Source organism: Ovis canadensis, chromosome 17, assembly GCF_042477335.2.
Source record: "Ovis canadensis isolate MfBH-ARS-UI-01 breed Bighorn chromosome 17, ARS-UI_OviCan_v2, whole genome shotgun sequence".
In the NCBI taxonomy this organism is placed as follows: domain Eukaryota; kingdom Metazoa; phylum Chordata; class Mammalia; order Artiodactyla; family Bovidae; genus Ovis; species Ovis canadensis.
In genome coordinates, this window is record NC_091261.1 from 54,686,305 (window position 1) to 54,699,587 (window position 13,283).

Consider the following 13,283-nt stretch of genomic DNA (forward strand, 5'->3'; position numbering starts at 1 on the left):
TGCAGGAAAGGTGGGTTCAATCCCTGATCAGGGAAGAGCCTACATGCCATGAAGCAGCTAAGCCCTTGTGCCTCAGCTGAGCACTGAGCCCACGCTCTGGAGTTCCCAGAGCCCTAACTACTGAAGCCTCTGCACCTAGAGCATGTGCTCTGCAGCAAGAGAAATCACTGCAATGAGAAGCCAGGGAACTGCACCTAGAGACTAGTGCCACACACACCTCCCCCCGCCCCCACCCCTCAGCCCCAGCCTTCCCCTCCTCTCCCACTAAAGAAAGGCCCCAGCATCAAGACAGACACAAACAGAGACAAAAATGAATGTATATATAGGGCTTTCCCAAGTGGCTCAGATGGTAAAGAATCCGTCTGCAATGCAGGAGACCTGGGTTTGATTCCTGACTGGGGAAGATCCCCTGCAGAAGGGAATGGCAACCCACTCCAGTATTCTTGCCTGGAGAATCCCATGGACAGAGGAGCCTGGCAGGCTACAGTCCATGGGATCACAAAGAGTCCCTGAGCAACTAACACTCCTCCTGGTTTCATCTCTAGGGCACCTTCCACTTGCTGTGCAAAACTCACAGGACTGTAACCTGCACAGGGGAGATCTCAGAATTGTCCAAGCAGGTGACGGCAGTTCTGTGGTTTCCCCTGCATGTGAAGCAGGGGCTTGGAGAACTCAGGTCCCCAGGCCCCCACCATCACAAAGGCTTCTCCACCCCGCGGAGCTGAGCACCCAGGATCCCACGGGGGTGAGATCCACGGGGGCGTCTGCTGCGACCGGAGCTCCTTGAAGGCGCTCCCTCCCGCACAGTGCAGCGGGTGCGCATCTACCCAGGCACAAGAGAGATCAGAGTGTCTGCCCCACAGGCTGCCACCCCAGCAGGGCTTCGGCTCTACAGAGCTCCAGGGCAGTGTTGTGGGGTCAGTCCAGGATTACAGCTTCCTCCTGCTGCAGGGTGGGGATCATGGGACCCTCTTCTCCACCCCAGCCCATGACTCTCAGGCTCCCTTGCTTCTGAGGCCCAAGGATACGCAGACCCAGGCTGGATGGCGCCGCCGACTCACCGCCAACCTCTCGGTTCTCGGTTCTCGGGCAGCCCTCCTGAATTCCACGCACGTTCCCTGGAGAACTTCTCGGCTCACCAAGAACCACCAGAACCCCCTGAACCCAAGTGGGCCCCCAAAGGCCCCGGATTTAGGGGTCACAGGCCAGCATTGTCCAGCCGAGCTGACACACTGATTGACTGAGGCCTCGATACTTTATAGTGACTGCACCTCCCCAACTCCTCTCCAGAGGTGCAATGGGAGCCCGCGCAGAGCATGGAGGGGTGGGGGGAGCATAGCAAGTTCCAGGGCAGGTTCCTGACGGTGAAGGCCTTCCTCAGAGAAGAGGGTATTGCACTGCCCCACCCTCTGTGCCTGTCCTGGGACAAGGCCAGACTTCTCCTCCCAATAGATGTGAGTGAGGTGTGGGCAGCCTCTGGCCTTTCTGAGTCTGGGGCTTGCACAGAGGCACGTGAGCTGCAGAAGAGCCTCCTGGCTGCGGGGTGCCTTCCCCTGGATTGCAATTGATTGTGCTTGCCCAACAAATGTTCTGTTAAAGTTTAATGTTCTGAGCCATGCCGCCCCTCCATTTACTTAACTATCCTGGACACCTTCCCTTCTCAAACTGGGCCCACATTTCGCTGCCCGAGGGCACTAATCCATGCATCAGGACCCTGATGATCAACACTCAAATCCTTTCTAATGGCTCTGTTTTATCAGAAGCGTCCTGTGGGCATCTCTGCCCTCTGCTCCTCACTTGGTCGTTTTGCCCCAGAATTGAGGAATTTCCCTGGAGATGGAAGCAGCAGTGTCAAGCACACAGGCCCTGGGGCTGAGTGGGCTGCAGCTCCCAGCACCCCTAACCCCCTTTGGTGAGGACTTTTGACACCCAGGACTGTCTCCTCCGGGAATGGGACCTTGACCCTAGCCTCCCCATCGTGTTGGTCAACAGAGGTGATACAGCGGGAAACTAAGCCAGGTTTGCGCCCTCAGGGCTCACAGGATAGTGGGAGAGGCAGAGGAATAACGGGCACTTCCACGTAATTGCTGGAAGGTGAGGTGAAGTAGGGAGCTGCTGAGAACCTAAGACCCCTTTAGAGACCCTGGCAACTTTCCCCAGAGGGGGCATCTAAGCTAAGACCACCTTACTCTGCCCTCACAGCCCAACGGTCCCCAGGCTCACTGCTTCCCCCTACCTCCCCCCCCACCCCATCCCCCGGCAGCCCCATCCCATCCCATCTTCATCCCCAGAACCTCAAGGCCAAGCATCAGGAGCGACAGACGTGCCACTCAGATGGCCACTCACCTTCTAGGGTCCCTAAAACTCAGACCTTTCAGTTTTAAAGTGTTTCTTTGTTTTGAAAAGATAGAAAATTTACACAAAGTTGAAAATGGAAAACAAAGATCTTTTTGTCTTTGAATCATTTGAGAATAAGTTAATGACCAGATACCACATCATCCCTTCACTCTGGGTGAAAGGAGGAGAGAAACCACCTGAACCAGCAGGTGGGTGGAGACCTGGAGCTCAGCCAGGAGGCCCCGCCCCTCAGGGGCGTGGCCAGGAGGAGTGACAGGAGCACATGCACTGGAAAAGGTTGTGGCCTTTACAGGGACCATTTGGGTTTGGTGGGGACAGAGAAGGGTGACACAATGACTGCAGTCTAGGCACCTTGTTATCTGAGGAACAACAGGCCTCCCTGCGTTAATAGCACTAAGACCATTATCCCAGTGAATTCTCAACAAACAGCCCCGCTGAGCTGAGAAAACAGAGGCTTGGTATGTCGGCTGGCTGCTCAGGGCCATGAGGTCAGAGCTGAGGACCCTCCGGAGTGTGGACTGCTTGCCTTGCCCTCTGAGCTTCCTGAGGCTTGATCTGCCCTGAAGTGGAGGGAGAGGGCTGGGTGAAGCTCCTCCCTTCCCAGTTAGGAGACAGTGAACAGGGCAGATGTAATCAATGGGGATCCTGCTGATTTCAAATAAAGACTTGGGTTTTCTTTCATACTGTAGGGGATTTTGAGACTTCCCTTATATAGATCCCAGGTTCAACAAAGGGACAAAAAAGCAAAGATACATATGGCACAGTGCTAAGTGAAAACAATATTTTTTTTCTCTACTATCCAACAAATTTGTGAAGAGTGACTTTCTACCCTCTGACATTGCTAGTGAGGGAGGATTGGACATCAATTCCCTTGGGAGAGGGATTGAGAGGCACTCTAGTTGGAAAACCCTGGCAGGGCCCCGGGGAGCTTCAGATTCCAGATGGGGTTCCAGGCCCGCCCTAGTCATCTCAGGCCCTCCACAACCACTCTCAGATCAGGCTGGCCCCAGTGGTTGGTGGACTGGGACACCTGCCCCATTACCAGGGCAATGGAGTAGCTGAAGCATCCACTGGCTCCTCCAGCATCTCCTGGGCTAGGTAGCCAGGGCGGGAGGCATCAGGAGTAAGCCTGGCTATCACTACAGGGCGCCTCCACCGCAGTTTTGTTCCCCAGGTGAGGCAGAGGACCATCTGCACAGAATCGAGCCAGAAAGGGAACAAGATGACACCTCAACGGTGCGTGGATAATATGGGGGGGCGAGGAACTTGGTTGCCAGCACTGACCTTCCCAGCCTGCCAGCCTTGGCCTGGGATGCTAGTGATGGATGAACAGACTTCCAACACCTAACAACCTGCTCCTGCCCCCTCATCTCCTACCTTCCCCACCTCTCTCTCTCAAACACACACAGGAACTGACCAGATATGTTGGGATGCCCATATGGAGTTACAGCTGTGGCCTGGGAGGCCTGGCCAGGGCTGCCCTGTGTTACCTTCGGGGGCCTCTTGCCAAATGACCAGAGGTGTCGGAAGTGAGGGCTGACCTTGTGTCTGAAATGGCCCCCACTCTCAGCTTTGCAGAAGCTGGGGCCCCAGAATGTCAGGCCACAATATGAGAACAGGTCACTGCATTGAGCACCTCTGGTCACGTGAGTAGGATAGCCAGCTGGCTCTAGAATGTGGCTGCTGGGTTACCACATTTCAAGTTCTGTTTTGCTGTGTCACCGAGGAAGTGAGGTCACTTCTTCCTTCAAACCCACTCAAAGCCCCATCTTGACTACACAGCTCTCCCCACCACTTCTTGGAAATGGAATCAGGATCCTGCTTTGAGAAGGCAGTTCTCTATCCTGGAAAAGCCTCCCAGACTGGGTCCTCCCCCGTCTCCAGACCTGCACAGTGGGGACCAGACTGGTATCTACTTCCTGGGGACACCATTGGTGAATGTGAAACAATGCCTTCAACATCTGTGTGCTGGTGTCACGTGTATTTGAGGCACAGATCATTATTACAAGAAGGGTTGGACACTGCAGGGAATACCTCTCGAAGCAGGTCTGGGTTCCAGCCAAGTGATCTTGGGAAAGTCACTGCCCACTGTTCTCATTTTCAGGTCTGCACCTCAAAGGGTAGAAATCAGAGGAGATTCAGATGTTGTCATCCACTGGCATAAACTTTCCAGCCCCCCCTGCTTAGATTCAGGTCCTTGTGCCTCTTGGTCCATTTGTTGGGCAGGCTCCACAAGGACTCTCAGTGACAGCTGCCTCCAGGTGTGTACATCCCTATGTGACACTGACATCCTCATGTGAGCAACAGAATGCAGCCCAGGTGATAGGATGTCACATCCATTATAATAAAAACTGACACTCCCCTCTTACTTGCTCTCTTGAGTTCTCCCTTTCTCCCTCTGTTCCTCAGTTAGCATCTCTCTCCTTCTCTGTCTCTCTCTGTGTCTCTCTCACTTGGTTTTTCTGGAACTGGGAGAACAACCACAGGTGCTTTGAGCTGCCCTGTGTAGAGGCCCCATCGGGGAAAATCGAGGGAAAGTTGCATCCAACAGACAGATAGGCTGTCAGTTCAAACTGAATCCTGACAACACCCGTGTGAGTGAACTTGGGAGCAAATCCCCCCGGAAGAGCCTCAGTTAACATGGCTGCCCCAGCCTGTGAGGCACTGCAGGTCACTCAAAAGCACCCAGCTAAACTGCGTCAAGATTCCTGAGTCACAGAAATGATGAGGTGTTGAGCATGTGTCATCTGAAGATACAAGGTTTGGGAGCAATGTTGTTTATGCCTCAGTTTTTCTCTCCGATACTTGGCAATACTAACTCTACCTCCTGCAATATCAGGGAAAGTATTAAAGAGTGAATGTCTGAAAAATGCTTGAACACCTGGTACATCTCAAGCTCTGTGTCTATATGTTATATAAATATGTGTTTATCATTATCTAACAGTTTGCATGCTCTGGAGGGTGGGGACTAATGCCTGAATGAACGTAGAAAGAACCGCGTAGCACATGATGGACACTTGAACGATCGATATGTTGAAGTTATGCCTCACTAGCCTCTCAACGCACATGTGATGAGCTGAGTCAGACTCCAGATCTGGAGGGAGAAGGGGCTTTTCATGGTTTGTAGCCATAAGTCAGTCTTCCTGGGATCTTCTGGGGTAGGGAGGGGACTCCCTGGGTGGAACTGGAGGTGGTTTTCTGGGTCATCTGAGCCTCTTCTAGGGGATGGACAGAATCAACGAGCCGAGGACAGACCCTTGCCACAGCCCAAGGCCTGGAAGTCAAAAGGAGGAAGGAGACATCAACTACTCAGACAGAACAGCAGGGTCTGGGAGGAGAATCTTAGGGTCTGTTCATGTCTATGTGTGGACTGGAAAAGAATTTCCAGACACGGAGTATTTTAGATGGGAGTGAGTTTATTAAGAACAAAGGGCAGAGATAATGAGAGGCACAGCATATATGAGAAAGAATGAGAGGAGAATAGAATTTGTTAGAGCAGAAAATACTGTTAGAACAACAGACTAGCTCAAGGAGAGCTGAACCCTCTTGTGGGCTAATAGCCAATTTTTATAGCCTCAAGACAAAGAAAATTCCTGCTGGAAGTATAGTATTAGGTGATTGGTCAGGATGCTATAAGGTGGATATTTTACCTAATATGAAGTTGAAGAAGGCCAGTTTAGGTTAGAGAAGCTCATGGAAACAGTTGCTATGGGACTCAGTCAGTTCTGGATAATTTTGTCCTGTGACCTTGGTACAGGGCTCAACACCTGTGACCTTGGTAGGGGACTCCACAGGGTCCTTTTTGCCAGCTGCTTGGAGGGCTATAGACTCAGAACTCTGAATGATTCCTTTTGACTTTGGAAGTTCACCTTTCATCTTTTTCTGCATTATCTGTGTACATATGTCTTCAAAGAGTAAACCTTCTTGTAGAGTGTGAGCTGTAGGCCTCAACAGGACCAGGAGAAGGACCTCATCTCCCAGGTGCAGCTGGAGGGCTGTTCCTGGTTCCAGGACCACCATGGTCCTTGAATGCTGGGAATCAGCTGCCCCTAGGGGAGAGAGGCTCAGACTGAGGGAGGTGAGGAAAGGGAGGGAAGGAGCTGCCAGCCACTCTCCTATCAGCTACACCAACTACCTACTGTCAGAATATTTTTCAGCCTTAAAGAGGAAGGAATTTTTGACATACATTAAAATATGATGAACTTGAAGACATTATGCTCAGTGAAATAAGTCAGACATGAAAGGATAAATACCGTATGATTCCACTTATATGAGGTCCCTCAGTCAGTCAGTCAGTTCAGTCACTCAGTCGTGTCCAACTCTTTGTGACCCCAGGAATTGCAGCACACCAGGCCTCTCTGTCCATCACCAACTCCCGGAGTGCACCCAAACTCATGTCCATCGAGTTGGTGATGCCATCCAGCCATCTCATCCTCTGTCGTCCCTTTCTCCTCCTGCCCCCAATCCCTCCCAGCATCAGAGTATTTTCCAATGAGTCAACTCTTTGCATGAGGTGGCCAAAGTATTGGAGTTTCAGCTTCAGCTAGAGGAGTGAAGTCAAGTGGGCCTTAGAAAGCATCACTACGAACAAAGCTGGTGGAGGTGATGGAATTCCAGTTGAGCTATTTCAACTCCTCAGAGATGATGCTGTGAAAGTGTTGCACTCAGTATGCCAACAAATTTGGAAAACTCAGCAGTGGCCACAGGACTGGAAAAGGTCAGTTTTCATTCCAATCCCAAACAAAGGCAATGCCAAAGAATATTCAAACTACCGCACAATTGCACTCATCTCACACACTAACAAAGCAATGCTCAAAACTCTCCAAGCCACGCTTCAGCAATACGTGAACCGTGAGCTACCTGATGTTCAAGCTGGTTTGAGAAAAGGCAGAGGAACCAGAAATCAAATTGCCAACATCCACTGGATCATCAAAAAAACAAGAGAGTTCCAGAAAAAGATCTATTTCTGCTTTATTGACAATGCCAAAGCCTTTGACCATGTCGATCACAATAAACTGTGGAAAATTCTGAAAGAGATGGGACTATCAGACCACCTGACCTGCCTCGTGAGAAATTTATATGCAGGGCAGGAAGCAACAGTTCGAACTGGACACGGAACAAAAGACTGGTTCCAAATAGGAAAAGGAGTATGTCAAGGCTGTATATTGTCACCCTGCTTATTTAACTTCTATGCAGAGTACATCATGAGAAATGCTGGGCTGGAAGAAACACAAGCTGGAATCAAGATTGCCGGGAGAAATATCAATAACCTCAGATATACAGACGACACCGCCCTTATGGCAGAAAGTGAAGAGGAACTAAAATGCCTCCTGATGAAAGTAAAAGAGGAGAGTGAAAAAGTTGGCTTCAAGCTCAACATTCAGAAAACGAAGATCATGGCATCTGGTCCCATCACTTTATGGGAAATAGATGGGGAAACAGTGGAAACAGCATCAGACTTTATTTTTAGGGCTCCAAAATGACTGCAGATGGTGCTTGCAGCCATGAAATTAAAAGACACTTACTCCTTGGAAGAAAAGTTATAACCAACCTAGATAGCATACTGAAAAGCAGAGACATTACTTTGCCAACTAAGGTCTGTCTAGGCAAGGCTATGGTTTTTCCAGTGGTCATGTATGGATGTGAGAGTTGGACTGTGAAGAAAGTTGAGCACCAAAATTGATGCTTTTGAAGTGTGGTGTTGGAGAAGACTCCTGAGAGTCCCTTGAACTGCAAGGAGATCCAACCAGTCCATTCTAAAGGAGATCAGTCCTGGTGTTCATTGGAAGGAATGATGCTGAAGCTGAAACTCCAGTACTTTGGCCACCTCATGTGAAGAGCTAACTCATTGGAAAAGACTCTGATGCTGGGAGGGATTGGGGGCAGGAGGAAAAGGGGACGACAGAGGATGAGATGGCTGGATGGCATCACCAACTCGATGGACCTGAGTTTGGGTGAACTCCGGGAGTTGGTGATGGACAGGGAGGCCTGGCATGCTGCGATTCCTGGGGTTGCAAAGAGTCGGACACAGCTGAGCAAATGAACTGAACTGAGAGGAGTGAAATTCCTAAAGAAATGGTAGAATGGTGGGTGGCAGGGGCTGGGGGAGGGGGAATCGAGAATGAATGTTTAATGAGGACACCATCTCAGTTCTGCAAGATGAAAAGAGTTCTGGAGATGGTGGTCGTCAAGGTTGCAAAACAATCTGAGTATGCCGAATACCACTGAACAGTACACTTAAAAATTATTAAAGTAGGACTTTCCTGGTGGTGCAGTGAATAAGAATCCACCTGCCACTGCAGGGTTTGATCCCTGGTGCAGGAAGATTCTGCAGGCCTCGGGGCAACTAAGTCCATGTACCGCAACTTCTGAGCTCATGCTCTAGGGCTACATGCTACAGCTACTGAACCTCTGGTGTCTAGAGACCATGCTTCTCAACAAGAGAAGCCACAATGAGAAGCCTGCACACTGCAACTAGAGAGTGGCCTCCGCTTCCCACAACTAGAGAAAAACCTGCACAGCAACAAAATCCAGCACAACCTAAATAAATAAAATTTTAAAATATTTAAAAAAAAAGAATCCCACCCACCAAAATATTGCTGCTCTGTCCTACACCATCTTCTTCAAGTCTGTTCAGGACTCACTGGGGCTTCTTTGTCCCTGGGTACATACCCAGCACATTCAAGATTTTCTCCTCTTCTGTGAGCATAACCCAGTCTTTGTCCTATTTCCTGCAGCTCACAGAGTCTGTACCCTGGTCCTTTCTTCTACCTGAGGGGCAACTGGGCAGACACAGAGAATGAACCATGGAGAAAATATTTCCCTGGCCTGTGGCAGGAAGGAGAGAGACGTGACAGAGTGTGACGCTGGGAAAATTCTCCAGGTGCTATCAAAGGGTGGAGCCAGGGGATTTGTCAGCAAGGACTAGTCTGGTTGTTGGGCTTGGTGGTTAACTAGGAGGAGGGTCAACATAATACAATTGATGTGTTGGTCATCCAATCAGAATCAACCTAATGAGGCCCAAATTAATGCCATCTGTCCTCTGACTGATTCACTAATAGTAATGTTTGTATCCTATCATCCTGATTTCATTTATTGGCTACAGTTATTATTCTTTACATATCTTGTATATTCTACATAGTAAAGATGAAGTAATTTTTTTAAATGACCCTCCTTGAAAAGTTTCTCAAGAGTATTGAATTAATAACAGAAGTCAATGAGCAGGAAACTCCCCCTAAAATTATCCTTAGTCTCTGGTTTTGACTCATCATAATTGATAAACTATCTTGACTTCTGACTTCTTAAGATTATTCTGGTTAAGACTGTAGGAGTGCAGCCTCAAGGCATTTGAGACATAGTGGTGGGAATAATATTTGGTTTAGAAAGTGTGTGTGTGGGTGTATGAGACAGTCTGCTACATCTTGGGGTGAGGTTGAGGTAGATAGACTCTTTCCCAGCTTTGCTGAGCTCTTCTTTCTGTGGACTTCATTTTTTTCTCATGGCTTGAACCAGCACTGTCCAACAATAGCTTTAAGCACGTTATATTTTTAGTAGCCACATCTTAAAAAGTAGAAACAAACAAGTGAAATTATTTTAATTGTATATTTTAACCCATTACAGCTAAAGATATTTGCATTTGTCAATGCAATCAATGTAAAAATTAATAATGACATAATTTACTTTTTCAGTATTGAGTTCCTGAAATTTATTTTGTGCTTTTCACTTGCAGCACAATTCCAGTTTGTGAGACAATTTATCCAACATACCTATTCCATATTTAGATTGTAAGGTTCACAGCTATAAAATGAGATTCACATGTTTAAATTGATCCAAAGATACTTAAACATTTTACACTTAATGACCATGTTGGATGAATAATGAAAAGCTCTATGCTTGTCCTAGTAACAAAGTGGTCATTGTGACCTGACCAAGGGAAGCCCCCATAGAATGGTGAAGTCAGACAGTAGTGTGAGGAGGTCTGAGGACTTGGTTGGAGGTGAGGCTGCAGAGACACGTGATGTAGATCACCCTTCTCAATGGTTCACAACTAAGGGGCAGTAGTAGAAAGACTGTGGTTCAGGAAGTTCCTGGGAAGACTAGGTGAAGGCTTTCTGTGTAGTTTAGAGAGATTTGTAGGTACTTAAATGCTGAAGGAAGGATTTGGTGGAAAAGGAGAGGCTGAAAGTAAAGAGGGATATATTGGGATGGCGAACTTACTGAGAAGGAAGAAGAAATGAGGATCAGCATTGGAAGATAAAAAGATGCTTCTTTAAATATAATTAAAGGAACTTTGAAAATAATGGAATCTTAGAGATATTTACAGGTTTGGGGACTACTACGGTAAAATTTCATTGTAGTAGTTAACAGCCTCTCTGTGAAATATCAGGCAAGTTAAGGGACATGGGATGTGTGTGAAAGAAAGAGGAAAGTGGAGAAAACCTGAAACAGACTTTGGGGAAAATCCAAAAGTAAATATGCCAACACATAAAAAGAAAATGAAATTTCCAGGCATTATGGATGTTTTTCAATGGATGCAGATGATTTCAGACTTGCAGTGGTAGTAAAATATCACGTTGTGTGCTTTTCTTAGCAGTTTCCATAAGACCAGCAGTAGCTATGGTATGTAAGGCAGTCAAGTGCCAGGTTTGAAGTTTTGTTTTGTTTTTTTGTTTTGCAAGACAGATGTGATAAGCAGGAAGGAATTTTGGATTATTCCAAGAGAATTACTGAGATCATAGTCCATGGAACCCAGGACTTATATGAGTAGAAGGCAAGAAATTAAGATGAAGATATGGTGATCTGGTATAACAGGATCTCAAGGAGCAAGTATCTGTTGCAGGAGTCTTGGAAAAAATCACAGATCAGAAATTAGTAGTGAGTTAATAAGTTTTCTGAAGTATTTATTTAGAAAATGACCAACTGGGTGGATGTAAACATCAGGGATAAGGGTGAGTTGCTAAGGGTGGGACAATTGTTAATGTCACTATATTCTTAAGCTCTAAAGCAGCTATGAAGAAGTCAGTGGGTTAACCAAATGAAGTCACATGACACTGAAGCATTTGGGATTTAGAAAAAGACTGAAGACCATGTGACATAAACTACCCGAACTTGTGCAGTTGAGAGTGATGAGGACAAAAAGGAATATAGTCATACTCATAAAGGAAGGGGTGTTACAAACTGGTGAAGGAGGAATGAGCTGGGATAACCTTAAGTTTGACCTTGAGCTTTCTGTTCTTGACTCAGATCTGCTTGATGATGTTCAACCTAACCCTGGTGGGACAAAGAGAGACTGAGCGTACAAAAGAGCCAAAATAATGGTCCGAGAAGGCAGATTTCATTTATCATTTGGATCCAATTTCATGGTTTATTTTCATAGGGTACAAGGACAAGAAGTATGATGGTGAAGACTTCACAGAGGAAGCATTGTGACTGTGGAAAACTATCCAAACCAAAGCCTGGTTTAAACATCTCAATCCCTTTGAGGATGTCCAGTTATATATTCAAGAGACCAGTGACTAGAATCACATCCCATCCCAGCAATGAGGTCAGATGTTATCCCTGGGAGGAAACCTTGGACAACCCCCAACAGCTATACTGGCAGAAGAGACTGCAAGGACTCCAGGCTTGCAGCAGTGCAGGAGAACTGTTAAGTCCTCTGGATCTAGCCAAAGCCTTGCAAAAATTTGCACCACATTGCCCAGGTGAGTCCCTGCCAGGGGTACATACAGGTGGTCCAAACTCCACCCCCATGGCCACCCCTGTGTGGTCTTCAGATTTGTCACAGACCATTCCAGGAGCTGGGTCTGGCACCCCACAGCTCCTCTGCAAACAGTGTCTGGTAACTGAGGAGGATATCAGGAATCAGGAAAGGAGAGTGAAGACAGCAAGAGAGAGACTGGCAATAGTGATGGTCGCTGACAGATTGGCTGGCGAGGCAGAGAAAGTGTAGGGCCAAGAAGGATGCCCTGGGCCAATGCTGTGAAGAAGAGAAGATGATGCACATGAAATTTCACACAACACTTTACTAACATCTCTTTGCAGTGTTCTTGCTTTGAGTTCTTGAAACTTAAGATCTACTAATACTTTCCTTTGTTGTAAATTCTGTGTGACAGAAAATATAGACAAGGATTTCCTTTTGAGGTGGGAAATTGATTTCTCTCATTTTTAATTACTATGTATGTTATTTAAAGTTAACAGAGTCATCAAAGTCATAAGATTACTCAAAGTTTTGCTGTCACAGTTACAAACTCCCTAGTCTGGATTACATTTTTTGTGTGTATTTGTAATATTTCCCAATAGATTCCCAAACATCTCATTAAAAGAATTTTACATCTATATTCTCAAATAAGATATCTCTTTCCATTTTTCTGAGTTTCGTTGCATATGAATTCAGAAGCGCAAGTAATGAAATACCAGACTTTCCCTTGTTTTCTAGACCCACTTGTGTTTGAAATTTCATTCATGAAAATTGACATGTCATTTGGGAAAATGATGCTATCAAGAGGGACTGTTTTCAGCATCATTAATAAGAAGCCTGGACTTGTGTGTGTGTGTGTGTGTGTGTGTGTGTGTGTGTGTGTGTGTGTATATATATATATATTATGTCTATTTGCCTGAACACGTGTGCTGTACTATTCAAATTCTTTTCATCATTACTTATTTTTTCCTGGTGGATTTATCAATTTCTGAGAGAGAGAGAGAGATGTTGTTTTTTTTTAAAAAAATAGAGTCTCTATTTATATCTTCCCAAAAAAATGAGACATTTTTAAATTGAATCTTCTCTAGCATGTGGCAATCATCTGGGACTTTAGTTAGAATGCCTTATTTTAAAGCCAGTAATTTAGATACACTAATTTTTTTCTCTTCCTCACAACTCCTTTTATGTTTTGGGGGGTTCACATTTCATCATCATGATGTACATTCTT

The 13,283-nt window shown here is 46.6% G+C and overlaps 1 protein-coding gene across 1 annotated transcript; it reads left to right on the top strand.

Annotated features, from left to right (window-relative positions):
- Window positions 1-11,755: 11,755 nt before the first annotated feature.
- Window positions 11,756-12,307, top strand: MBD3L1 (methyl-CpG binding domain protein 3 like 1). The gene has a single exon (XM_069558658.1). It carries the CDS (start codon window positions 11,756-11,758, stop codon window positions 12,305-12,307), a length of 552 nt encoding a protein of 183 aa, XP_069414759.1.
- The last annotated feature ends 976 nt before the right edge of the window (window positions 12,308-13,283 follow it).